Here is a 27,573-nt window from a genome sequence, read left to right as displayed (position 1 = left end):
GCAGCCGCCTCCACGTGGGACCATGTGCCTTCTCAGCAGGGCAGAGGACAAGCCCATCAGTCCCACTGCCGCACAGCCTGGCTCGCCCCCGAGGCTCGGGAAACACGACGCCCAGGCTCTGGAATCCAATTCCCACCTCAAGAACCTGCCGCCCTATGGTGGCTCCGTCCTGAGGAACCAGGCGGGTCCTGGCTTGGAGCTGGCCTCTTGACTCCATTCAAAAGAAGAGGGTTTGAAAGTGAGCCTGGGGTAATAAAATCCTTTCGGGCCGGGTGCAGTGGCTCACGCCTGTTATCCCAGCACTTTGGGAGGCCGAGGCAGGACGATCGCTTGAGCCCAGGAGTTCGAGACCAGCCTGAGCAACATAGTGAGACCCCCATCTCTTAAAAAAAAAATTTAGCCAGGCATGGTGGTGCACACCTGTAGTTCCAGCTACTTGGGAGGATGAGGCGGGAGGGTCATTTGAACCCAGGGGTTTGAGGCCACAGTGAACTATGATTGTGCTACTGCACTCCAGCCTGGGCGACAGGGCAAGACCCTGACTCAAAAAGCAAAAAAGTCCTTTTGGTATCTTCCTGAGGATTGAGTTAACAGAACTCCTTTCCAATACGTTGGGACATTTTGGGGGTTTCTGGATCTGAAATGGGCATTTCACATGGAGACTGCACCTAAGGGTTTCATGGTCAGAAAAAAAGAAAAAGAAAAAAACTGGTTACAAAATCAGGACTGTTATGGGTGTGAATGTGTAAGATACATTTTGAATATAAAACCCCTGTGAACAGAAGGGCCAAAAAATGAAATTCTGGGTGTGTGTGTGTGTGTTGTGTGTACACACAGCGATTGAAATGTCATCTTACTGCCGGTAAAACAGACTTGAAAACACTCTCCCTGATGAAGGACTTGACTGGGCGCATCAGCATCTGGTGTGGCAGGGCACGTGTCTCTCTGGCCCCTGAGGCACTGCGCCCTCCTCCTGGGTGTGGCTCACGCCGTGTGCAGTCGCAGACCCGCCACGCCAAGGTCAGAACGCAGGAGTGCAGGTGTTCTCCAGGGGTTCCCGGGGCACGAAAGTCGGTGGCTGGATGAGCCAGGGTCTCTAGAGGGACAGGACTCACAGGATAGAGGTCTCCGTGAAAGGGACCTTATCCAGGAGAAGTGACTCACAGGGTCACAAGGTAAAGTCCCATGATAGGCCGTCTGCAAGCTGAGGAGCAAGGAATCCAGGGTTGGATCAGTCCAAGTCCCCAAACCTCAAAAGTCGGGAAGCCGACAGCCCAGCCGTCAGTCTGTGGCTGAAGGCCCGAGAGCCCCTGGCCAACTGCTGGTGTAAGCCCAAGAGTCCAAAAGCTGAAGAACTTGGAGTCTGATGTTCGAGGGCAGGAGGCACCCAGCACGGGAGAAAGACGAAGGCCCGAAGACTCAGCCAGTCCAGTCCTTCCACGTTCCTCTGCCTGTTTTTATCCTGGCCACGCTGGCAGCTCACCCAGAGTGAGGGTGGGTCTGCCTCTCCCTGTCCACCAGCTCACATGGGACTCTCCTTTGGCAATACCCTCACAGACACACCCAGGACAATACTTTGCATCCTTCAATCCAGTCAAGTTGACACTCAGTATTAACCATCACAGGGCCCTGTGACATTTCCATTTCCGGCTGGGTGGCCTCAGCCTTCATCTCTGTCTGCCGAGGGGGTGATAGGGAAGTAGGTGATGAGCTGTGTTCAGGAAGAAAGAGTCCTTGTTTTTAATTATGTTTTTTTTTTCTTTTTTGAGACAGAGTCTCACTCTGTCACCCAGGCTGGAGTACAGTGGCGCAATCTCAGCTCACTGCAATCTCTGCCTCCCGAGTTCAAGTGATTCTCCTGCCTCAGCCTCCCAAGTAGCTGGGATTGCAGGCATGCACCACCATGCCCGACTGATGTTTGTATTTTTAGTAGAGACGGGGTTTCACCATGTTGGCCAGGCTGGTCTTGAACTGCTGACCTCACGTGATCCGCCTGCCTTGGCCTCCCAAAGCACTGGGATTATAGGCGTGAGCCACTGCACCTGGCTGAGTCCTTGTTTTTAGAAAGAAAGAACGATGACATTTCTCAGCCTGTGATTCCAGGAAAATCTTTATTTCCACTTGAGTTTTTCCTTGGACTGTAAATATTTTGGGGGGTTTTGTGTGTGTGTGTTCCCATTGAGTTATTCAATGCAGTGTTCAGTAGAAATTATCATTATATGCAAATAGAGAATGACCCATCTTCCTGGCTGTCCCTAAGACATTTCGCCACCTGCCTCTATCTGCAGATCCCACCCGTGTCCCTCTGAAGTGTGGACCACACCTAAGCCTGCTCCATCTCTTCGGAGCAAGCGAGAGCACGGCCCTACAGAAAGAGCTCTGGGCCAGGAGACGTGGGCAGCTCAGACGGGCCCATTCCATCCCCTAGGCTTTGACGTCCCCTTGAGTTTGGTGGCTGCATGAATAAAATGAGATCAGTGGGGCTCGCCAGCTTTGCATCCCAAAATTCAGTTTAGAAGGATGCACCTGAAAAAGCTTGACTTCCCACAACAAACTCTCCGACCAAAAAGCCATCAAAAGACATTCGCCTGGGGCCTGAAGGTGGGAGTGCCGGGCAGGACTTGTAGACGTGTGTCACCACTGTTTGTAAGCCCATGTTAGCCCGGGCTCCCCGTTTCCCACCTGCGCTCTTCTCCTCTCCCAGACAGGCAGCACCAGCGCGTGCTTGTTGTCATGGAGACGGCGGCCGTCTCTGGCGTAGTACAGTGGCACACTTCCTTCCAGCAACGGGTGACTCCGAACAGTAGCAGCAAACAGCCTGGGCTCATTGGTTATGGGCAGGCTTTACTGAGACTAAATTCATGACTTTTTTTTTTTTTTTTTTTTTGAGACAGGGTCTCGCTCCGTTGCCCAGGCTGGAGGGCAGTGGCGCAATCTCGGCTCACAGCAACCTCTGCCTCCCGGGTTCAAGTGATTCTCATACCTCAGCCTCCCAAGTAGCTGGGATTATAGGCATGCACCACCACGCCCGGCTTTTTTTTTTTTTTTGGTATACCCCATGTTGGCCAGGCTGGTCTTGAACTGCTGGCCTCAAGTGATCCGCCCACCTCGACCTCCCAAAGTGCTGGGATCACAGGTGTGAGCCACCACACTCGGCCAGTTTGTGACTTTTTCTACCTGTTTCTCAGCTATCACTCTCACCTCCTCAGTGTGGGTCAGACTGAAAATTGACAGCCTGCAGGCCGTGTTTGGTTCTCATGCCTGTGCAGTGAGCTTTTTGCTTGCTTTATTTGAATTAGTTGCCAGCATTTAAAAGTGGGAGATTCGGCTGGGTGTGGTGGGGTGCGCCTGTAGTCCCAGGTACTCAGGAGGCTGAGGCAGGAGAATCACTTGAGCCTGGGAGGCAGAGGATGCAGTGAGTGGAGATCATGCCACTGCACTCCAGCCTGGGTGATAGAGTGAGACTCCGTCTCAAAAACAAAAACAAAAAAGGAAGATTTCACAAAACCTCTGGTTCCTAGCATCGCTTAAAATTGGAAACTCTGGGGCCAGGTGCAGTGACTCCTGCCTGTAATCCCAGCACTTTGGAAGGCCGAGGTGGACGGATCACTTGAGGTGAGGAGTTTGACCCAGCCTGGCCAACATGGTGAAACCCTGTCTCCACTAAAAATACAAAATTAGCCGGATGTGGTGGCAGGTGCCTATATTCCCGGCTACTGGGGAGGCTGAGGCAGGATAATTGCTTGAACCAGGGAGTGGAGGTTGCAGTGAGCTGAGATGGCGCCATTGCACTCCAGCCTGGGTGACAGAGCAAGACTCCGTCTCCAAAAATACGGGAAACTCTGGCCACCCTGGGCTACATCCTAAGCTCCTGCCACATGCTGGGCCCTGTAGCCTGTGAGTCCTTGTTTAATCATCACACCAGCCCCATACCAAATTAGGTGTTCCCATTTTACAGGTGAGTAAACTGAGTCTAAGAAAGAATAAGGGACTCAGAGCCCCATAGTGGGCAGAGCCAGGTCTGGAAGCTAGTTGGTTGGCCCCAGGTCCTATGGGTGTCCTCCCAGTCCCCGCCCATGATCCCTCACACTCTCAACCTCTCTCCTTCACCTTCTTGCTCTGGGAAAATGGCTCATTTAGTACCCATGGGGTTGTCATTTATGGAGTGACTAAGTGGTGACACAGGAGGCCCGTGCTCTTGAAAGAGGAATTTATCACAGATGCTTACTGAGGGAGAAAGGGCTCGCCACACCACGCAGTGGGAACACAGGTTAGGCAGGAGCAGGAGCAAGGGCAGGCTGAGGCCACGGCCTTTATCAGAGTTTCCAAGCAAGGTGGGGCAGGGCACACCTGGGGATTGGCTAGCTCATTCCAGGGGGGCTTCAGGCTACAGGGGTGGTCTCTGGTCACCTGGTACCTGTGGTTTGTGTCCCCTCCAAAATTCAGGTGTTACCCACGTGATAGTATTAAGAGATGTGGCCACTAAGAGGCGTGCTTGGGGCTGGATCAGTGGCTCACACCTGTAATCCCAGTGCTTTGGGAGGCCAAGGAAGGAGGATCGCTTGAGCCCAGGAGGTCAAGGCTGCAGTGAGCTATGATCATGCCACTGCACTCCAGCCTGGGAGACAGAGCAAAACGCTACCTGAAAAAAGATGTGGTTAGGCCATGAGGGCTGTTTGTGAATGGGATCTGGGCCCTCGTAAAGGGGCATCACGCAGGGCAAGGGGAGGCTGGGTGGTTCACTTGCTCTTTTGCCATGTGAGGATGCAGGAGGAAGGCCCTCACCAGACACCAGGTGCCAGCGCCTTGATCTTGGACTTCCCAGCCTCCAGAACTATGAGAAAATGAACTACTGCTCTCTGTACATCACCCAGGCTGGGGTCTTCTGTTGCAGCCGCACAGACGGCCTGAGATGCGGGCTGCCATCCCCCCATTGCACGGAAAGCGTGGTCAGTAGCATGCCTGCTGGTCATTTCCCAACTGTCAGGGCTGGCTGGCAGCACCAGACACAGCAATCCCTGGCTTCAGCTCCTCCAGCCTCTTGGACCCCCATTGCAGTGGATGCTATGAGTTCCCCCTATGTTGGCCGTCCCTTCCCAGTTCTTTCTACAGGTTTTCTCCTCCCGAGTGGTTACGACGCAAGGCCCCAGCTCCGTCCTTGAACCTTGTTTCCTCACTGTCTACCCTCCCTTGGTGATCTCATGTAGCCTCAGGGCTTTAGAATGACATCTGTAGGCCAGACACAAGACCACATAGGGCGACGTGCGATGGCTTACACGTGTAATCCCAGCACTTTGGGAGGCTGAGGTGGGAGGATTGCGTGAGGCCAGGAGTCTGTGACCAGCCTGGGCAACATAGCAAGACCCCATTTCTACAAAAAATTAAAAATTAGCCAGGCCTGGAGTCCATGCTATGGTGGAGGCTGAGGCAGGAGGATTGCCTAAGCCCAGGAGTTCAAGACCAGCCTGGGCAACGTAGAGAGACCTCATCTCTACAAAAAAAAAAAAAAAAAAATTTAAATTATCTGGGCATGGTGGTACATCCCCATAGTCCCAGCTACTCAGGAGGCTGAGGAGAGAGGATTGCTTGAGCTCAGGAGCTTAAGGCTGCAGTGAGCTGAGATTGTGCCACTACAGCCTGAGTGACAGAGCAAGACCGTGCCTCTAAAATATAAATAATAAAACAAAAGGCCGTATAGTGCATTATTCATTCTTAGGAAATTTCCGGAACAGGCAAATCCATAGAGACACGAAATGGATTAGTGGTTCTGGGGGCTGGGGAGGGATGGAGAGAATGTTGATGGGGACAGGTTTCTTTTTGGGGTGGTGGAAACGTTCTGAAATTAGGTAGAGGTGATGTTTGCACAGCCTTGTAAATGTACTAGATGCCACCGAACGGTGCACTTTAAAGGGGGGATGTTACAGTGTGGACTGTATCTCAATCTTAAAAAAATATTATCTATTGATGACACCCAGTTTCTGACTCCAGCTCAGGCCTCTCCCTGGAGCTCTAGTCTCGGCCCATGCATACAGCGGCCCATGCAGCACGCTCTGTGGATGTCTGACTGGCATCTCAGACTGATCATATCCAAGTCCAAGCGCCTGCACGCTTCTCCAAAACCCCTTCATCCTGCTGGCTTCCCCGCGGCAGGCAGGGCCGCCTGCAGTCCTTCGTGCGGATCCCAAACTGGGGAGCCAGCCTGGCCTCCTCTCCTTCTGACCTTGAGCGCACGCCGCTGCACTCGCACCGCCTCCACCGCGCGCCAGCCTGCCTCGTCTGTATTTTGGACCTGCACGCTTCCTTCTGCTGTCGCCCCCATTTCCATCCGCGCACAGCGCCAAAGAGGCCCCATCACAACGTAGCCCATGTCCGTCCTCCGCTGGAAACCCCCGTGGGGTCTCAGGGGACAAGCCGGAGCCCCTACAATGGCCTGTGACATCCATCATGGTGTCCTCTGCCCCCTGTTCCACCCCCTTTATTCTCTGACCCCATCTCCCCTCATTCCTTCCGCTCTAGTCACGCTGCCTTCTGGACCAATCCAGGTTCCGGGCACTTCATCCTCAGGCCCTTCCCATGCAGTTCCCTCTGCTCAAATGCGCTTCCCTGTTTCCCCAACTTTGTGTCTTCACCCTCCTCACCCATCAGGCCCGCCATGACCAGCCCGTGAGAAAGTGCAACCCCCTGCTCACACCCCCTGCCGCGTCCTTCCCTGTCCCTGCGGCATGAGAACCATCACATCGCGTTGAATTATTTTGCTGACCCCGTGTCTCCCTGGACTATCACGCAGCACCCTCCTGGAGGACAGGACTTTGGTCTGGTTATTCCCTGCTGCTGTGACAGCGCACATGACAGCAGCTGGTCTCCACCAGCACCCAGGAAGTATTTATCCAATGACTTAATGAATCTGCCCCCGGATCGCCCAGGGCTTTCACTTTCTGTTCAGGTATTTTGTACACACAGAATTTCTCATAGTGCAACCCGCAAAAGCAACATCATCTTTAAAACCGTGCCTCAGAAGGCCTATGATGAATTTTTTTTCCAGCTTAGCCGGAAGATGGCCTCCTTTGTTCTGAAAATGCAAGTGATTTTCCATGCTATGTTGGGATTTAAAGCAGAAGTAAAAAATTCACATTAAAAAAAAGAAAAACTTGGCTGGGCACGTTGGCTTATGCCAGTAATCCCAGCACTTTGGGAGACCAAGGCTGGAGGATTGCTTGAGCCCAGGAGTTTGAGACCAGCCTGGGCAACATAGACCCTATCTCTACCAAAAATTTAAAAAATTAGCCGGGCGCAGTGGCTCTCACCTGTAATCCCAGCACTTTGGGAGGCTGAGGCAGGAAGATTGCTTGAGGCCAGCAGTTCAAGACCAGCCTGGGCAACAAAACAAGGCCCTGACTTTACAAAAAATTTAAAAATTATCTGGGTGTGGTGGTGCACGCCTGTAGTCCCAGCTACTTGGGATGCTGAGGTGGATCACTTGAGCCCAGGGGTTGGAGGCTGCAGTGAGCTATGATTGCATCACTGCACTCCAGCCAGGGTGACAGAGCAAGACCCTGTCTCTTAAAACAAAAAACCTCTTAATGATGTAGTTTAGAAGAACTCTTGTTTTCTGCCCAACTCTTTTTCTTTGCAAGAATTTAAAAGGGCTGCTTCCTGTCCTGTGAGTTTATTACAGAGTTTACGGGCACTTGCTCTACATCAAGACCCCTGCCCTGTCTAGTGTCATCTGTGTCAGCCCCTGAGTGGTTTCTCTCTGGGATGTAGGAATCTGAGCTCTGACCATTTTTGGAATAATCAACTTTCGGTTTTGGTCCGGAGGTGGTGTGTTCACATGATCGCTGGTCTCAGCTACCACAGGTGTCTCTGAATCAGACTCTGCAGATGGCTGTGAAGCACCTGTTGTGTGGTAGTTGCTAGAAAAGCCTAGAAAGAACAAGACTTTTTTTTTTTTTTTAGACAGTCTCGCTCTGTCACCCAGCCTGGAGTGCAGTGGTGCGATCTCAGCTCACTGCAGCCTCCGCCTCCTAAGTTCAAGCAATTCTACCTCAGCCTTCGGAGTAGCTGGGGATTACACAAGCCTGCTACCACGCCTGGCTAATTTTTTTTGTATTTTTGTAGAGATGGGGTTTCACCATGTTGGCCAGGCTGGTCTTGAAGCCTGACCTCAAGTGATCTGCCCACCTCTGCTTCCCAAAGTGCTGGGATTACAGGCGTGGGCCACTGTGCCCTGCCTGTGCCTCGGCACAGTGGTTTTTTTGAGACAGGGTCTCGCTCTGTTGCCCAGGCTGGAGTGCAGTGGCGCAATCAAAGCTCACTGCAGCCTCAAACTCCAGGGCTTAAGCAATCCTCCCAATTCTGCCTCCCAAGTAGCTGGGACCACAGATGCACACTGCCATACCTGGCCAATTTTTGTAGTTTCTAGAGACTTTGTAGAGGCGGGGGTCTCACTGTGTTGCCCAGGCTGGTCTTGAACTGTGCTCCTGGGCTCAAGCTATCCTCCTGCCTCGGCCTCCCAAAGTGCTGGGATTAACAGGCGTGAGCCACTGCACCCGGCCTGGTTTTTAGTATATTAACAGAATTATGTGACCATTACCTCAAATTCCAGAACAAAATTCCAGAACAAAATTCTCGTCAGCCCAAAAGGAAACTCCATCTCCATTAACCATTACTTTCATCCCCTCCTTCAGAGGCTGGCACCCACAAATCCCCTTCCTGCCTCTGTGGATTGGCCTCTCCTGGACATTCTATAGAAATGGGATCACATATTGTATGGCCTTTTGTGTCTGGCTTCTCTCACGGGGTGTGATGTCCTCAAGGTTCATCCATGCAGCATGTGCTGGAATGTAATTTTTTTTTGGTGGCAAAATATATATAATATAAAATTTTCCATTTAACCTCAACAAATGCTTTTTGATCCACCTGTGACAGCAGGGATTCTCAACCCGGGGTCTGGGAAACCTAAGGTAACTGCAGGCACATCTGTCTTTGTCATTTTCAGGGGATCAGGGCAGGGCGGGAGGCCACAGCTTTCATCTGACTCTAAATTGTGAGAAGGCAAGGGGGAGTCAGCGTGACCACCCACTCTGGGAACCCTGGGAGGGCTGTGGGCCTCTCCTTGTCACACCTGAGACCTGGCAGAAGCAGCAATGTCGGCTGCCGACCATCTGCAGAGCTAGGCTCTAATCCCTAGTCCCCAGCCCCAGGGACCCCAGCCTGTCCTTCCCAGATCTGAGTTTCTCAACAGCAGCAGTTTTTAAGAGACGGGGTCTCATTGTATTGCCCAGGCTGGTCTTCAACTCCTGGGCTCAAGTGATCCTCTCGAAGTGCTGGGATTACAGGTGTGAGCCACTGCACCTGGCCAACAGCAGTGCTTTTGACATTTGAGGCTGGATTATTCTCTGCAGTGAAGGCATTCTGGGCACTGCAGGGTGCTGAGCAGCATCCCTGGCCTCCACCCACTCCATGCCAGGAGCTCCCCCAAGTGGTGACAACCACAGATATCCTCAGACATCACCAGTGTCTCCTGGGGGCAAAATCTGCCCTCTTTGAGAACCACTGCCCTGGGCTACCTGGGTTTTGGTGTCTGTATGAGTCATGCTGTGGGGCGTTCTTCCCAAGAGCTGTGTTTTTGCTGGTCAGCTCCTGAAACCACGATGTGGCAGATTGTTGCCAAAATGCCTTCATCCTTCATCCGCCCTTATATCCATGCCCTTCCCACCATGTCCTTGCTACTCTTCCAGTCCGGAAGTGGAGACCACTCCCCCGGCCCTTGCATCTGGGCTTCCTTGTGCCCTGCCTTGGACAGTTGGCTGCAGTGGAAGTGACGTTGTGACTGCCCTGAGCCCAAGCTTAAGAGGCCTTGCCTGCATCTGCTCCATCTTGTGGGACCCTGCCTGGTGAAGGACCCAAGGCTGGCCTGCCGGAGGAGGAGATACAAGGAGAAGAGCCACAGTGCCCCATCCAACAGGTAGCTGCCCTCCAAGGACAGAGAAGCCCAGCCATGGTCAGGAGAGCCACCCAGCTGAGTCCCACCTCCACCAGGATTGCCACCCAGCTGAACCCCGCCTCAGCCAGGAAAGCCACCCAGCTGAGCCCCGCCTCAGCCAGGAGAGGCACCCAGCTGAGCCCCACCTGGCCAGGAGAGCCACTCAGCTGAGCCCCACTTCTGCCAGGATTGCCGCCCAGCTGAACCCCGTCTTGGCCAGGAGAGCCACCCAGCTGAGCCCCACCTTGGCCAGAAGAGCCACCCAGCTGAGCCCCACTTCTGCCAGGATTGCCGCCCAGCTGAACCCCGCCTTGGCCAGGAGAGCCACCCAGCTGAGCCCCACCTTGGCCAGAAGAGCCACCCAGCTGAGCCCTGCCTGGCCAGGAGAGCTGCCCAGCTGATCCCCGCCTGCAGAATCACAAGTGAAATAAATGATTGTTGCTTTGAGTCAGGGGTCAGCGGACCTTTTCTGTAAACAGCCACATAGTAAATATCTTTGGCTTTGTGAGCCACACCATGTCTGTCACATTAGTGAACCCTGCCATTGTATTGCAAGATGAGCCATGGACAATGCGTCATCCAGTGGGCTTGGCTGTGTGCTAATAAAACTTTATTTTTTGGACACTGAAATGTGAATTTCATGTGAATTTTTCACATGCCATGAAGTATTATTACCCTTTTAACTTTTTCCAGTCACTTAAAAGTATAAAAACCATTCTTAGCTTGGGACTGTACAAAAACAGGCAGGCCGGATTTGGCCATACATGGCTGACTCCATCTTAAAAACCCTTCTGTCCCTCCCTTCCTCCCTTAAATTCTGGGCTCTGCCAGGCCATGGTCTCCCCTGAGAGTGGGTGTGAGACCCATGAAGATGCGGGCTGCCCCATTGGAGACAAAGCCCATGCCCCACTTCCTTGTGTAAGCCTGCTTAGTGCAGTGGAACAGCAGTGTGTGCATGCCCATGTGTGTGCATGCATCTGCATGTGTTGGTGGCTTCTGGGGTCACAAGCAATGACTTGAGGCAGGCCAAGTGTTCCCTTCCTGAGTCATGGTCACTGTGTTGGTCACAGTCACCAAACACGTATTACTCTTGGCTGTTCCCAGGCCCTGTTTTAGGTGTTTGTAAAGCCCTACACTGCTGAGAGCTGGCTTTGACTGTGCTTTCCTGCAGGTGACATGATGGCGCATGTGTTCTGTCCCCCTGTCCATCACCCCCTATAGTTCTGGCCCCTGTGTGTCTCGTGTCCTTAATGGGCCTTCCCTCTAACTGCTCCCCTCTCTAACCATCTCCACCTGTCTTGGTCGGCTGGGCTGCCCTAACAATACCACAGACTGGGGCTTAACAAAATTTATTTTCTCCCTGTTCTGGAGGCCAGAAGTGTGAGATCAAGGTGCCAGCAGCGGGTGGTTTCTGGTGAGGGCTCTCTCCTTGGGTTGCAGATGGCCACCTCCTCACAGTGTCCTCCTGTGGCTTTTTCTCTGTCCATGTGTACTCCCGGTGACTCTTTCTTTTTTTTTTTTTTTTTTTGGTTTGTGTTTTTAAAGAGACTGCCCTGTCACCCAGGTTGGAGTGCAGTGGTGAGATCACAGCTCACTGCAGCCTCAATCTCCTGAGCTTAATTGAGCCTCCCACCTCAGACTCCCAAGTATCCACAGGCACCCAGTGTGGGTTTTTTTTTTTTTTAATATGTTTGTTTTTTGTTGTTATTGTTGTTGTTTTTCTGTAGAGATGGGATCTCAGTATGTTGCCCAGGCTGATGTCGAACTCCTGGGCTCAAGTGATCTTCCTGCGTCAGCCTCCCAAAGTGCTGGGATTAGAGGTGTGAGCCGCTGTGCCCGGCCTCTTCCTTTTCTTATAAGGACCCCAGTTCTGTTCAGATCAGTCCCCACCTGATGACGTCATATAACCTTCATTCCCTCCCTGAAGGCCTCATCTCCAAATAGTCATGTGGGGGTTAGGGCTTCAACATAAGAATTGGGGATGGGTGGATGTAATTCAGGCCAAAGCTTGTCATGAGATGCCCAGGTGGCTCCTCGTGGCTGAGGATAAAACCCAGGTTCTGCCTGGCACTGGAGAGCCCTGAGCTACCTCCCACCACCCCTCACCCTGATAACCTCTGTCCCTCAGCACCCAGGACAGTCGCCCCACCAGCCCTCCTCATTTCTCCCATACTCCTCTCAGCGAGCCCCTCCTCTTTGAAATCCCAGGCACCCTTCCCCGGGCCTTTTCCAGCCTCTGGGGGAGGCTCCTGGGTCTTCAGAGCAGTTGGCATGCCCCTCCTTCTCCCAGACGGTGCCTGGGTTTCCCTGCCTCTCCCCCCGCCTCTCTGCTATCTGTGTAGGAGAGGCACTCCATTCCTGCCATCAGACAACAGAGTGGAGGGACAGGGTGGTGACCTCCAGCGAGGTCAAGGGTATCTCGGCTGATGTCACCCTGACCCTGTAGCCCTCACAGGTCCTCAGTCTGCTCACAGCTGTGATGTTCACAGGGTGTAACACTGAAACCAGTGGGAGTTGCCCTGCAGGCCAGCAGGGATGCTGAGACTCGCCCTCAGCCAGCAGATGTCTAGCCATCTGCAAGTTGGTCGCGCATCCATCTCCCTGCTCCCCGGCTCAGTGGATTCCAAACTGTAGCGTGCCTGAGCATTGCTGTTCAGGGTTGTCTACTAGAAGAGCGTGTTCTGTTTCATTCACTGTCTTATGGTGCCAACTGAAGCCTGACTCCAAGTCAGAGGCCAGCACACAACGTCCTGGGGATCCTTCCAGAGTATGGGCTGGACCAGGCAGGAAGGCCTCTGGCTCTGTCCACCTGCACAAGGCTACGCCCTGGCATCGAGCTTGTCTTAGACCACCGATTCTTAACTGGGCAGGGTCTGGGAACATTTGTCATTGTCACAACTTGGGGGAGCTCCTGGCATGGAGTGGGTGGAGGCTGGGGACGCTGCTCAGCACCCTGCAGGGCCCAGAACGGCCCCACCCCAGAGAGCAATGTTGTCCCAAATGTCAGCAGTGCCTGAGTTGGAAAGCTCTGCCCTCTGCTGCATGGGCTGTCTGATCTCCGCTATGGAGCCAGTCACTAACCAGCCGCCTCCGCTGTCCTCTTAGGTGGGGTGTCCACCAGGTGGAGACAAAGCTGTGTGCGGAGGCACAGCAGGAGCAGATAGAGAAAGCTCCACAGGTTCCTGCTCTTTCCTTGGGGTCCTGGGCTGAAGGACTCCACTCAGCCTTCCATCTGAGGTTCACTTGCTCCCACAGCCCTCTGCTGGTGCTGCTCAGCACGCCTGGGCCTCCAGGTTGGAGGGACAAAGGTCTCAGGACCCAGGGAAGCCAGAGAAGAATGGAGCTTCCTCCCTAGAAAGCTACTCACGATTTACTATCTAGTACTGAATGCTTTGTGTTTTTGTTTGTTTGGTTTTTGTTTTGTTTTGAGACGGAGTCTCGCTCTGTCACCCAGGCTGGAGTGCAGTGGTGCGATCTCGGCTCACTGCAAGCTCTGCCTCCCGGGTTCACGCCATTCTACTGCCTCAGCCTCCTGAGTAGCTGGGACTACAGGTACCCACCACCATGCCCGGCTAATTTTTTTTTGTATTTTTAGTAGAGACGGGGTTTCACCGTGTTAGCCAGGATGGTCTTGATCTCCTGACCTTGTAATCCGCCCGCCTCAGCCTCCCAAAGTGCTGGGATTACAGGCGTGAGCCACCGCACCCGGCCTAACGCTTTGTGTTTTTAAGAGATGGGGTCTTGCTCTGTGGCCCAGGCTGGAGTGCAGTGGTGTGATCTCAACCTACTGGGCTCAAGAAATCCTCCTGCCTCAGCCTCCTGAGGAGCTGGGACTGCAGGCATGCGCCACCATGCCTGGCTAATTTTTCTATTTTGTAGAGATGGGGTCTTGCTATGTTGCCCAGGCTGGTCTCAAACTCTTGGGCTCAAGTTATCCTCCCATCTTGGCCTCCTGAAGTGCTGGGATTACAGGTGTGAGACACCACACCTGGCCATGAAAGCTTTTTTCTGAGATGGAGTTTCGCTCTTATTGCCCAGGCTGGAGTGCAATGGCACGGTCTTGGGACACTGCAACCTCCACCTCCCCCATTCAAGCGATCCTCCTGCCTCAGCCTCCCAAGTAGCTGGGATTACAGGCGCCCGCCACCATGCCTGGCTAATTTTTGCATTTTTAGCAGAGACGGGGTTTCACCATGTTGGCCAGGCTGGTCTCGAACTCCTGACATCAGGTGATCCACCTGCCTCGGCCTCCCAAAGTGCTGGGATTACAGGCGTGAGCCACTGTGCCCAGCCATGAAAGCTTTTTATACAAAAGAGGCAGCAGGTCTCAGTCCAAAGGGCTCTAGAGCTGCGATTGTACTTGGATTTCCCCGCCCCTGCACTGTAGCTTGGGCTGATCATACCCTCTTGTTGAGCTTTGTAGATTGTACAAAACCAAAGAGAGGGCCTGTAGGTGTCCTCCCAGTCTCCATCCCATCCTATCTCCTGGCCAGCTTGGTTTGGACTCCACCCCTCTCCTGTATGTCTCAGGAGAGGGTGGTCCCGGCTCCAGGAGTAGATCCTGATGATTCCAAATCGGCTCTCCTGGCCTCTTTGCCGTTGACTCTTAGTGGCTTGAGGGTGGTGTCAGGCTCAGGCAGGACAAGAGGCCACTCTAGAATAAACCCTGGAGCATTGCTTTAATGGCGAAAGATTGGAAACAATGTGAGGTGGTCTAGAAATACGTCTGCAAATTGTTCCCTACGCCTTCCTTCAAAAGGTGAGGCCTGAGCCTCCCGCCATGTGTGCAGGTCAGATTCAGTGATTCGCTTCTAATTAATGGAATGTGGCAGAAGTTATGCTATATGATTCCTTTTTACAAATATTCTTATTTTCAAAAAATACTTTTTTTTTTTTTTTTGAGAAGGAGTCTTGCTCTGTTGCCCAGGCTGGAGTGCAGTAGTGCAATCTCAGCTCACTGCAACCTCTGCCTCCCGGGTTCAAGTGATTCTCCTGCTTCAGCCTCCCGAGTAGCTGGGATTACAGGCACGTGCCACCACACCTGGCTAATTTTTGTGTTTTTAGTAGAGATGGGCTTTCACCATATTGGCCAGGATGGTCTAGAACCCTTGGGCTTAAGCGATCCTCCCGCCTCCACCTCCTAAGCAGTTGGGATTACAGGTGTGAGCCACCTCCCTGCCCCCGGCTCTATGAAATGATTCCTGAAGCTGCATCATAACAAGGACAACTTTCACCTGCTGAGTGTGTCTCCCTCTCCCCTGCTCTCCCTCATATCCCTGGCTCTGGAGGAAGCGGCCGCTGTGTTGTGAGGACACTCAAGCTGTGCAGGGAAAGGCCCGCATGGGAGGAACAAGGACTGCCACCAACAATCGGCACCAACTTGCCAACCCTGGCAGGAAGGCATCTTGGAAGCAGATCCTGCTGCCCGCCGCTGACCTCTTATTGGCAACCTCATAAAAGACCCCAAGCCAGAACCCACTGAAGCCCGTCCCAAATTCCTGATCCACAGACACAGTGTTTAAAGCCTCGTTGTTCTTCTGTGGGGTAATCTATTACTCAGCAGGAGATAACTAATACATAGTATAAATGTCCACCAATAGGATAATAGGTGAATGAATCATGATATTTTCAAAGTAAACAGTCTTTTCGGTAGAAGCATATTCTGCTTATGTAATTAAGGAAAACAGGTGAATGAACTGTGATATTTTCAAACAAGTAAACAATTATTCTTCTTTTAGAAGCACATTCCACTTATGTAGTAAGGAAAATGGGAAAAAGGTGAATGAATCGGGACAGTTTCAAATAAGTAAACAGTTTTTTTTTTTAAGATGCGTGTTCTGCTTATGTAACTAATCAGTCTTTACATTTGGGAGGCCCAGGGCAGAAGTACAGATGGAAGCCTGCCTACCATATGTCTACATATTTTAACATTATCAACTAAGCTCGCTAAAGTTAAATACAGTATGTTCTGTCCCGCTCACCAGGACAAACATAACTTTCTAACAACATACACAAAAACTGTGTGGTGCTGTGGTTTTTTGAGTCGACAAAACATCAAAGATGGCTGGATTTAATTAGCCGACCCTCCCTATCCATGGGTTCCGCATCTGTGGATTCAACCAACTGCCGATCAAAAATATTTGGAAAAATGGGCCAGGCGCAGTGGCTCACGCTTGTAATCCCAGCACTGTGGGAGGCTGAGGCGGGTGGATCACCTAAGGTCAGGCGTTCAAGAACAGCCTGGCCAGCATGGTGAAACCCTGTCTCTACTAAAAATACAAAAATTAGCCTGGGCATGGTGGCAGGCACCTGTAATTGCAGCTACTCGAGAGGCTGAGGAAGGAAAATCACTTGAACCTGGGAGGCGGAGGTTGCAGTGAGCCAAGATCATGCCATTGCACTCCAGCCTGGGCGACAGAGGGAGACTCTGTCTCATATATATATATATATACACACACACATATATATACACATATATATGTACATATATACGTATATATATGTACTATATATATATTTGGAAAAATGGTCAGGTGTGGGTGCACACCTGTAGTCGCAGCTACTGGAGAGGCTGAGGCGGGAGGATCACCTGAGCCCAAGAGTTTGAGACCAACCTAGGCAAAAGAGCAAGACCTCATCTCTACTAAAAATTAAAAAAAATTAGCTGGACATGGTCGCATGTGCCTATAGCCTCAACTACTCAGGAGGCTCAGATGGGAGGATTGCTTGAGCCCAGAAATTTGAGGCTGCAGCGAGCTATGATCATGCTGCTGCCCTCCAGCTGGGAGTCTGGGGTGAGAACCTGTCTCTAGAAATATAAAATAAAATAAAATACTTGGAAAAATTCCACAAAGTTTCAAAAAGCAAAGCTTGAATTTGCCACACGCCAAGTACCGTGTTGAATCCACACAAATGAAGTAATGTGCAGCATTGCGTTAGGTGTCAGGTAATCTAGGGATGATTTAATGTATGCAGGAAGCTATGTGCACATTCTACAGCTTTTTGTATCTTGTATTTATCCATTTTAGTAGAGGCGGGGTTTCACCATGTTGGTCAGGCTGGTCTCGAACTCCTGACCTCAGATGATCCACTGGCCTCGGCCTCCCAAAGTGCTGCGATTACAGGTGTGAGCCACCATGCCCGGCCACTACAGCCTTCTATATCAGGGTCTTGAGCATCCGAAGATTTTGGCATCCACTGGGGGTTCCTGGAACTCATCTCCCATGGACATCCAGGGGCGACAGTGTTTTTGTGCATGTCTGGGCATTCTGTCGATGGGCTGATGATGTTTGGATGTCTTAAATAAAATGAAAACATACTCATCCATAAATGATTATATGCTCCATAGCATTTATTTTCTGTGCCTTAATTTCAGCATTAATGATGTTTGTGTAATTAAGGTTTCCATATAGGCCGGGTGCGGTGGCTCACACCTGTAATCCCAGCACTTTGGGAGGCTGAGGTGAGGTGGGCAGATCACCTGAGATCAGGAGTTCGAGACCAGGCCGGCCAATATGGCGAAACCGTCTTTATTAAAAATATAAAAATTAGCCAGGCATGGTGGCACACACTTTTAGTCCCAGCTACTTGGGAGGCTGAAGCTGGAGAATCACTTGAACCTGGGGGGCAGAGGTTGCAGTGAGCCAAGATTGTGCCACTGCACTCCAGCCTCGGCGACAGAGCAAGACTCTGTCTCAGAAAAAAAAGAAAAGAAAAAGAAAAAGAAAAAGATTTCCATATCATTTGAGTATGTTATGGACATGACCTGAAGCAGCCATCGGGGCTGAATCCACGCCCTTCTCCCACACATTCCTGTGTTGAAGTCCTAACCCTCAGTACCTCTGAATATGCCTGGATTGGGAGACAGGGTCTTGACTTATTTTTAGTTTTTTTCTTTTCTTTTCTTTTTTTGAGACAGGATCTCGCTCTGTTTCCCAGGCTGGAGTGCAGTGGTATGATCATGACTCACTGCAGCCTTGACCTCCTGGGCTCAAGTGATCCTCCTTCCTCAGCCTCCTGAGTAGCTGGAAGTACAGGTGCACGCCACCACGCCTGGCTAATTTTTTTTTTTTTTTGTAAAGATGGGGTTTTGTCATATTGCCCAGGCTGGTCTCAAACTCCTGGGCTCAAGCAGTCCTCCTGCCTTAGCCTCCCAAAGTGCTGGGATTACAAAGGTGTGACCTTGTAGGGACCATGTTGCAGTTTTACCTTTTTTTTTTCTTTTTTCTTTTTTTAAAGTTTTCTTCTTTAATAGAGATAGGGTAGCACTATGTTGCCCAGGCTGGCCTCAAACTCCTGGGGTCAAGCCATCTTCCTGCCTCGGCCTCCCAAAGTGCTGGGATTACAGGTGTGAGGCACCATGACTGGCCCCCCTTTATACTTCTGTATTAAAAAAAAAAATTCTCTTGTAGAGACAGGGTCTCACTATGTTGCCCAGTCTAGGGTGCAGTTGGAGAGCCAGGGTCTTTGAAGAGAGAATTAAGTTGAAATGAATTCAACTTAATCAATTTAGCTCAATGCAGAATGGGCCCTAATCCAATCTGACTGGGATCCCTACAAGAAAAGGAGATTAGAACACAGACACGCACAGAGGGACAACCACATGAGGACACAGGGCAAAGACCGCCGTCTGCAAGCCACAGAGGGACCGGCCCTGCCGACACCTTGATCTAGGACATCCAGGCTCCAGAATTGTGAGAGAATAAAGAAGTCTCTGTTGCTGAAGCCACCCAGCCTGTGGTACTTGACCATGGCCACCTGGGGCAACCCTGCAGCCCCCTTTCCCAATCAGGGTTCTGCCTGGAAACTGCAGAGCACAGACTCAGACTGCAGAGACTGAGTCTCCCGGGGGTGGGCCACAGGGAGCTCCATTCCAGACTCCAGGGAGGGAGAGGAATTCCTTCCCCACGTGGAGGCCTCTGGGTACCAGGCCTCGTTCTCTGCTGGAACCCCAATTGAGAAAGACTCATCTAAAGGATTCAACCACAAGACGCCATTAAACCACAAATGTGCAAAAATTAAATATGTCTTCATCATAAATGCAATTTAAATATAAAACATTGGGCCAGGCGCAGTGGCTCACACATGTAATCCCAGCACTTTTGGAGGCCGAGACGGGTGGATCACTTGAGGTCAGGAGTTCGAGATCAGCCTGGCCAACATGGTGGAAACCCCGTCTCTACCAAAAATACAAAAATTAGCCAGGTGTGGTGGCAGGTGCCTGTAATCCCAGATACTCCAGAGGCCGAGACAGGAGAATCACTTGAACCCGGGAGGTGGAGGTTGCAGTGAGCCGAGATCGCACCACTGCACTCCAGTGTGGGTGACAGAGCGAGACTCCGTCTCAAAAAAAAGGAAGTAAAACATCGAAAAGTTAACTTCATTTGTATGTTTTTTTAAAAGTTACTTTCCTATAATATTCAGAAATTTCTATTAACGTTAAAAGGCAAGATAGATGGGTGGAGAGGGGAAGTGATTGGTAGTGGATATGAAGTTTCTTTGCTTTTTATTATGATAAAATCTGGATAACATAAAATTAACCAGTTTTACCATTTTATTAACAAGTGCACTGTTCAGTGGCATTAAGCACATTCACGTGGTTGGGCAGCCGTCACCACCATCCATCTCCAGAACTTTTTCATCTTCCCAAACTGAAGCTCTGTCCCCGTGAAACACTCACTCCCCTTCCCCTCCCCAGCTCCTGGCATCCCTCCATCCTACTTTCTGTCTCTGTGAATCTGACACCTCTAGGGACCTCCTAGGAGTGGAACCACACAGGATTTGTCCTTCTGTGCTTGGCTTCTCTCACTGAGCGTGACGGCCTCACAGTTCATCCACCTTGTAGCCTATGTCAGGACTTGTTTTCTTTTTCTTTTTTCTTTTTTTTTTTTTTTGAGACGGAGTCTCGCTCTGTCACCCAGGCTGGAGTGCAGTGGCGCGATCTCGGCTCACTGCAAGCTCCGCCTCCCGGGTTCACGCCATTCTCCTGCCTCAGCCTCCTGAGTAGCTGGGACTACAGGTGCCTGCTCCACGCCCGACTAATTTCTTTTTGTATTTTTAGTAGAGACAGGGTTTCACCGTGTTAGCCAGGATGGTCTCGATCTCCTGACCTCGTGATCCACCCGACTCGGCCTCCCAAAGTGCTGGGATTACAGGCGTGAGCCACCGTGCCCGGCCAGGACTTGCTTTCTTTTTAAGGCCAAGTCATATTTCATTGTGTGGATGGACCACGTTATGTTCATTCATCCAATTTTTTTGAGACAGTCTTGCTCTGTCTCCCAGGCTGGAGTGCAGTGGCGCGATCTCAGCTCACTGCAACTTCCGCCTCCTGGGTTCAAGTGATCCTCCCAACTTGGCCTCCTGAGTAGCTGGGATTACAGGCGCGCCCCACCAGGCCCACTTATTTTTTGTATTTTTAGTAGAGATGGGGTTTCACCATGTCGGCCAGGCTGGTCTCGAACTCTTGACCTCAAGTGATCCGCCCACCTCGGCCTCCCGAAGTGCTGGGATCACAGGCATGAGCCACCGCGCCTGGCCCATTTATCCACTGATGGACGGTTGGGTTGCTCCTACCTTTTAGCCACTGTGAACAGTGCTGCTGTGAACATTGGTGTAAAATACTTTCTTGAGCCTCTGCTTTCTTTTCCTTTGAGTAGGAACCTAGGAGTGAAATTGCTGGGTCATGAGATAATTCTAGCTTTCGAGCAGCTGCCAGACTGTTTCCACAATGGCTGCACCATTACATTTTCCCTTCTGCTGGGGTTTCATTGTGGGGTCACGAAATGTTCTGAAATGGGCCAGGGCACGGTGGCTCACACCTGTAATCCCAGCACTTTGGGAGGCCAAGGCAGGTGGATCACCTGCGGTCAGGAGTTCGAGACCAGCGTGACCAACATGGTGAAACCCCGTCTCTACTAAAAATACAAAAAATTAGCTGGGCTTGCTGGCGTGCACCTGCAATCCCAGCTACTCGAGAGGCTGAGGCAGGAGAATCACTTGGACCCTGGGGGCAGAGGTTGCAGTGAGCTGAGATCGTGCCCCTGCACTCCAGCCAGGAACACAAGAGCAAAACTCTGTCTCAAAAAAAAAGAAAAAAAAAAAAAGAAAAAAAAAAGTTCTGAAATGCATTGAACTGACAATTGTACAACTCTGTGAATATACTAAAAACCACTACATTTTATACTTTAAATGGTTGAATTCTACGGGAAATGAATTATATCTCAATAAAGCTGTTATTTTTTCAGGCAAAATGGAAAAGATAATGTAATGACTCAAGTTTTTAGATCAAAATTATATACAGCTACAGGGTTTCTTTGCTTTAAAAATTGAATTGCATGCTGTCTAACATTTTCCAAACATCAATTTGCAATTCGAATGCTCAGGGTCTCTCTAGTTGCTGTGGTAGAGTCACTCTGGCCGGGCACAGTGACTCACGCCTGTAATTCCTATGCTTTGGGAAGCCGAGGCGGGCGGATCACTTGAACTCATGAGTTCAAGACCAGCCTGGCCAACACAGCAAGACCCCCATCTCTACACAAAATAAAAAAATTAGCTAGGCATGGTGGTGCACGCCTGTAGTCCCAGCTACTCAGGAGGTTGAGGTGGAAGGATCTCTTGAGCCCAGGAGTTGGAGGCTGCAGTGAGGTATGATCATGCCACTGCACTCCAGCCTGGGTGGCAGAGCCAGACCCTATCTCAAAAAAAGAAAAAAAAAGTCACTCTGCTTTACCTGTGACACATCAGACCTACAAGTTTAAGAGTATTATGGATTTTGGCCAGGTACAGTGGCTCACGCTTGTAATCCTTGGGAGGCTGAGGCACGAGAATTGCTTGAAAGTGGGAGGTGGAGGTTGCAGTGAGCCAAGATTGTGACACTGCACTCCAGCCTGGGCAACAGAGTGAGATTCTGTCTCGATACAGTGTCCAGCTCTGTGGCCCAGGCTGGAGTACACTGGTGCAATCATGGCTCACTGCAGCCTCAAACTCCTGGGCTCAAGTGATCCTCCCGCCTCACCTCCTGAGTAGCTGGGACTACAGGTGCCCCACCACACCCAGCTAATTTTTTTTATTTTTTGTGGTGACAGGGTCCGGCTATGTCTCAAACTCCTGGGCTCAAGTGATCCTCCCACCTCAACCTCCCGAGTAGCTGGGACTACAGGCGCTCCACCACACCCGGCTAATTTATTTTTATTTTTTTGTAGGGACAGGGTCTGGCTATGTTGCCCAGGCTGGTCTTGAACTCCTGGGCTCCAGCAGTCCTCTTGCCTTGGCCTACCAAGGTGCTGGGATTACAGCAGTGAGCCACCACACCTGACCTGTGGGTTATTTCATATTACAAAATGCTCCTCAGCTGCCCAGAACCATGCTTTGAACACACGGATCCATGGGTGCATCTGAGACCACAAATCAGACCCACAGAAGAGGAAGGCCACGGCCCCATGGCCCTGCCGAGGAGTGAGGCCCGTTGCCGGCCGTGTTCCCAACAGGAGGGTTTGCGAAGGGGGTGGTCTTTCCTTGACCCTCCTTGCCCTCTGAAGCCACGTTGGAGCTCTCCCTGCAGTTGGGAGGCAGAATCCTCAAACTTTGCAAGCATTCTGGCGTGGTCACCTTTTGCCTTCATGGTGTAGAGCCAGAGATGGGGCCTGGGTCTCCCGGGGCCTGAACCGTGGCCAACCTAGAGCAAACAAGGCACCGAGTCACCATGTGCTTCTTGACTCATGCACACGTGTGTGTGTTTGTGATCTGTGCAGTGACCAGCGTGACCTAGATCTATGCTGGCCCCCGGTCACCTCTAGCCATGCATGGCCATTAAAATCTAAATTAACTAAAATGAAACAAATTTTAAAATTTAACATTCTGTTCCTCAGCTGCACGAGCCGTATTTTAAGTGCTCAGCCTGGCTCAGGCCTGTAATCCCAGCACTTTGGGAGGCTGAAGCAGGAGGATCGCATAAGGCCAGGAGTTGGAGGTCGTTCCTGGGCAACATAGCAAGACCCCATCTCTATCCCCAAAAAAGAAAATTAGCCTTGTGTGGTGATGGTGCATGCCTGTGGTCCCAGCTTCTTGGGAAGCTGAGGCAGGAGGATCACTTGAGCCTGGGAGTTTCGAGGCTACAGTGAGCTATGATCACATCACTGCACTCCAGCCTGAGCGACAGAGCAAGACCTCATATCTAAAACAATCAGGCCAGGCGCAGTGGCTCATGCCTGTAATCCCAACACTTTGGGAGGCTGAGACGGGTAGATCACCTGAGGTTGGGAGTTCAAGACCAGCCTGGCCAACATGGTGAAACCTCGTCTCTACAAAAATACAAAAATTAGCTGGGCTTGATGGTAGGTGCCTATTATCCCAGCTACTTGGGAGGCTGAGGTGGGAGAATTGCTTGAACCCAAGGGGCAGAGGTTGCTGTGAGCCGAGATCACACCATTTCACTCCAGCCTGGGCGACAGAGCAAGACTGTCTCAAAAAAAAAAAAAAAAAGTAAAATAAAACAAGCAAACAAAAAAGAGCTCAGCCACATGTGGCTGGTGCTTCTGTACTGGGCAATGAAACTCTAAGATGCAGGGCCTGGGCAGAGGACCCTTTGTCCAGGTAGGAGGACAGCGTAGGGAAGAAGGAGTTAAAATCAGTGAACTGCGTGGACTTGTATCAGTACATTTCAGACAAGGTTTGCCGGGCATTGGAGAAGCAAGTTGCAGGGTGAGATGCACAACAAGAACATCATTTTGCACACGTGTAACTGAAAAACACAACACCATGTTGTATACAGATTCATATGGAGCCCAGGAGCGAGAGGCTGCAGTGAACTGTGATGGTGACATCGCATTCCATCCAGCCTGGGCAACAAAGCCAGCCCTGTCTCTGAAACAAACAAACAAAACCTTCATACATATGTAGTAAAAGAATTATGATTAGACAAGACAGCTACCAACCCTAGGGAGGAAGAAAAAGGAATAGGATCCAGGTGGGGCTTCAATTCTCTCTATGTATTTAAACAATAAGCTCTGACACAAATACAGCCAAACATTAGCACTTACCCATCTCAGTGATGTGTGTTTGTTAGGTGGTTCTATGTTTGAAATATTTTGTCATAAAAAAGAAGTGTCATCCCCAAGGAGATTAAGAGAGCTACTGATCATGTTTTGGTTTTTTGTTTTTTGTTTTTGTTTTTGTTTTTTTTTGAGACAGAATCCCGCTCTGTCACCCAGGCTGGAGTGGAATGGAGCGATCTCAGCTCACTGCAGCCTCCGCCTCCTGGGTTCCAGCGATTCTCATGCCTCAGCCTCCTGAGTAGCTGGGACTACAGGCACACACCACCACGCTGGGCTAATTTTTGTATTTTTAGTAGAGACGGGGTTTCACCATGTTGGCCAGGCTGGTCTCGAACTCCTGACCTCGGGCAATCTGCCTGCCTTGGCCTCCCAAGGTACTGGATGACAGGCGTGAGCCACGTGCCCGGCCTGGACCACTTTCCTAATCGACTTTTTGGCCAATAAAGTCTCTGAGACTTCCAGAAGAGAAACACAAATCCCACAATTTGGCCGATCTGTGGAATCTGAATGTTTCTTCTTTATGGATAGGGCCCTTCTGCTTTTCCTGGGAGAGATGAAAACATCCCACGATGGTGCAGATCAGAGCGTGTGTGGTCCCAGGGGACATGTCCATCCTTCTGTAGAGCTGCCGATTTCTGGTACTTCAGAAGAATCTGGAGAAACAGGCTGAGGTGGTTAACAGAGCCCTCCCCAACACAAGCGCCGTTCAGCACATGTGCCTGACCTCCCTGGATGTGCACGGAGCCGCTGCTGCGTGCCACGTGCCGCAGCCCGGGGAGACAGCTGGGCAACTGCAGCTGGTCCTGCATCTCAGGGCATTGGGACCAGGGAGGAGATGGCCTGTGAACAGACGTGCAGTGTATACTGGGTGGTGCCAGGAAGAAGAAAAAGCAGGACCAGGGGACAGAGGCTGATCAGCGTCAGGCCACAGGGGCTCCAGGAGGGCTCATCCCAGGGTGTCACTGAGCAGCCACCTGCAGGCAGCGGGGAGGGGAGCCATAGACACCGGGGGATGGGATCGGTGGGATGTGGCTGTGGCAGGGCCTTGGGAGGGCTTTGAGCAGGAGATGGCATGGTTAGGGCTGTACTTTGAAAAGACCCCTCTCTGGCTGCCAGGAGGACAAAGAGATGCTGCTAAGGAGGGAGGAGGGTGAGGGGCTGGGGTGGTCTCCAGCAAGGGCTGTACAGCTGAGGCCAGCTCTGCTCTGCCCCAGCTCCCGCATGGAACCCTCCACCTTCGTCTGGCTCATCCGTCGGTGCTCAGTGCAGCCTGGATAGCACTCGCTCTGTAGTTCTGTTTTTTTCATAGCCACCTATGGGAGGGAGTGTGGGAACAGGAGTACTGCCACTGTCGTAGTGTTCATCAGGTGTCTGTAGTCATGCTGTTCATTGAGTGTCCATAGTCACGGTGTTCATCAAAAGTCAGTAGTCACGGTGTTCATCGAATGTATTGTCAGGATGTTCATCGCGTGTCACAGTCATGGTGTCCATCGCATGTCACAGTCACGGTGTTCATCAAGTGTCACAGTCACATTCATCGTGTGTTACAGTCATGGTGTCCATTGATTGTCGCAGTCATAGTGTTCGTCAAGTGTCATAGTCATGTTCATTGTGTGTCACAGTCATGGTGTTCACCAGATGTCTGTAGTCATGGTGTTTGAATGTCACAATCATGGTGTTCATTGAGTGTCACAGTCACGGTGTTCATCGAGTGTCCCATAGTCATGGCGTTCATCAAGTTCCACAGTCACGGTGTTCATCGAGTGTCACAGTCGTGTGCATTGAGTGTCACAGTCATGGTGTTCATTGCGTGTCACGGTCATGGTGTTCATCGCGTGTCACGGTCATGGTGTTCGAGTGTCCCACAGTCACGGTGTTCATCGAGTGTCACAGTCGTGTTCATCGCGTGTCACAGTCACGGTGTTCATCGAGTGTCCCAGTCACGGTGTTCATCGAGTGTCCCATAGTCATGGTGTTCATCGAGTGTCACAGTCATGGTGTTCATCGAGTGTCACAGTCATGGTGTTCATCGAGTGTCCATAGTCACGGTGTTCATCGCGTGTCACAGTCGTGTTCATCGAGTGTCACGGTCATTGTGTTCATCGAGTGTCACGGTCACGGTATTCATCGAGTGTCCCATAGTCACGGTGTTCATCAAGTTCCACAGTCATGGTGTTCATCGAGTGTCACGGTCACGGTGTTCATCGAGTGTCCCATAGTCACGGTGTTCATCAAGTTCCACAGTCATGGTGTTCATCGAGTGTCACGGTCACGGTGTTCATCGAGTGTCCCATAGTCACGGTGTTCATCAAGTTCCACAGTCATGGTGTTCATCGAGTGTCACGGTCATTGTGTTCATCGAGTGTCACGGTCACGGTGTTCATCGAGTGTCCCATAGTCACGGTGTTCATCAAGTTCCACAGTCACGGTGTTCATCGAGTGTCACGGTCACGGTGTTCATCGAGTGTCCCATAGTCACGGTGTTCATCAAGTTCCACAGTCACGGTGTTCATCGAGTGTCACGGTCACGGTGTTCATCGAGTGTCCCATAGTCACGGTGTTCATCAAGTTCCACAGTCATGGTGTTCATCGAGTGTCACGGTCACGGTGTTCATCGAGTGTCCCATAGTCACGGTGTTCATCAAGTTCCACAGTCACGGTGTTCATCGAGTGTCACGGTCACGGTGTTCATCGAGTGTCCCATAGTCACGGTGTTCATCAAGTTCCACAGTCACGGTGTTCATCGAGTGTCACGGTCACGGTGTTCATCGAGTGTCCCATAGTCACGGTGTTCATCAAGTTCCACAGTCACGGTGTTCATCGAGTGCCACAGTCATGGTGTTCATCGGGTATCTGTGTCATGGTGTTCATCAGGTGTCATAGTCATGGTGTTCATGAGTGTCCAGCATGTGGACACTCAGGACGAGTGTGTGAAAATGCTAGAGGAATAAATGCTTGAACCCGGGAGGCAAAGGTTGCAGTGAGCCGAGATTGCGCCACTGCACTCCAACCTGGGTGACCGAGTGAGACTCTGTCTCAAAAAATAAAAAAAGCTGTAACTTTCATGAGGTTTTCCTGTGCCGCAGAGAATGTCTCCTTGTCCCCGGCCCTGACACTGCGGATGACTCACCTGGCTGGCAGGAGTCTGCAGCAGGGACCGGTTGGGGGCCAGGTGGTGTAGAGCCTCTTTGCCTTCTAATCCATTTTCCCCAAAATGACCCTCATACCTTGCTCCTTCCCCTATGGGGTTGGAGTTTCACTTTTTAATATATATCCACAGTGGTATTGGGCTAAAATCTTTACTGATACTTTTCCCTGGCAAATGGGCTTTTAGACTCCCAAACTGTCTACTGAGTGGCTGATATTTAGCCGAGCAAGGGGCACTGGGGTCAGAAAGATCTGGGTCTGAACCCGCCCCTGCACTTGACGTGAGCCCCTGGTCCTCCTTGGAGGTTTTCTCGTCTAGACCGTGGGGAGCGATGGTGCTGCACGTCCTCTGAAGAGTCAGTAAGGCCATGTGGACAAAGGCCTCGGCAC

The 27,573-nt window shown here is 51.3% G+C and overlaps 1 protein-coding gene across 4 annotated transcripts in view; it reads left to right on the top strand.

Moving 5' to 3' along the window:
* The window catches only part of ZFR2 (zinc finger RNA binding protein 2), a 69,162-nt gene that overhangs the window by 8,872 nt on the left and 32,717 nt on the right, over nt 1-27,573 (top strand). Inside the window, exon 2 of one of the 4 annotated variants that reach the window (XM_054539353.2) lies at nt 9,741-11,498. The exons of the other annotated variants lie outside the window; for them this stretch is intronic. Within the exon in view, the coding sequence (XP_054395328.1) occupies nt 9,741-9,900 (160 nt within the window). The 3' untranslated portion in view covers nt 9,901-11,498. Of the gene's footprint in view, nt 1-9,740; nt 11,499-27,573 lie in introns of those variants that run through there. 4 annotated transcript variants of the gene reach the window in all.

This window comes from Pongo abelii, chromosome 20 (assembly GCF_028885655.2).
Source record: "Pongo abelii isolate AG06213 chromosome 20, NHGRI_mPonAbe1-v2.0_pri, whole genome shotgun sequence".
Taxonomy (NCBI): domain Eukaryota; kingdom Metazoa; phylum Chordata; class Mammalia; order Primates; family Hominidae; genus Pongo; species Pongo abelii.
Note: the sequence above shows the minus strand (reverse complement) of the source record. Positions and strands in the feature narration are given on the sequence as shown.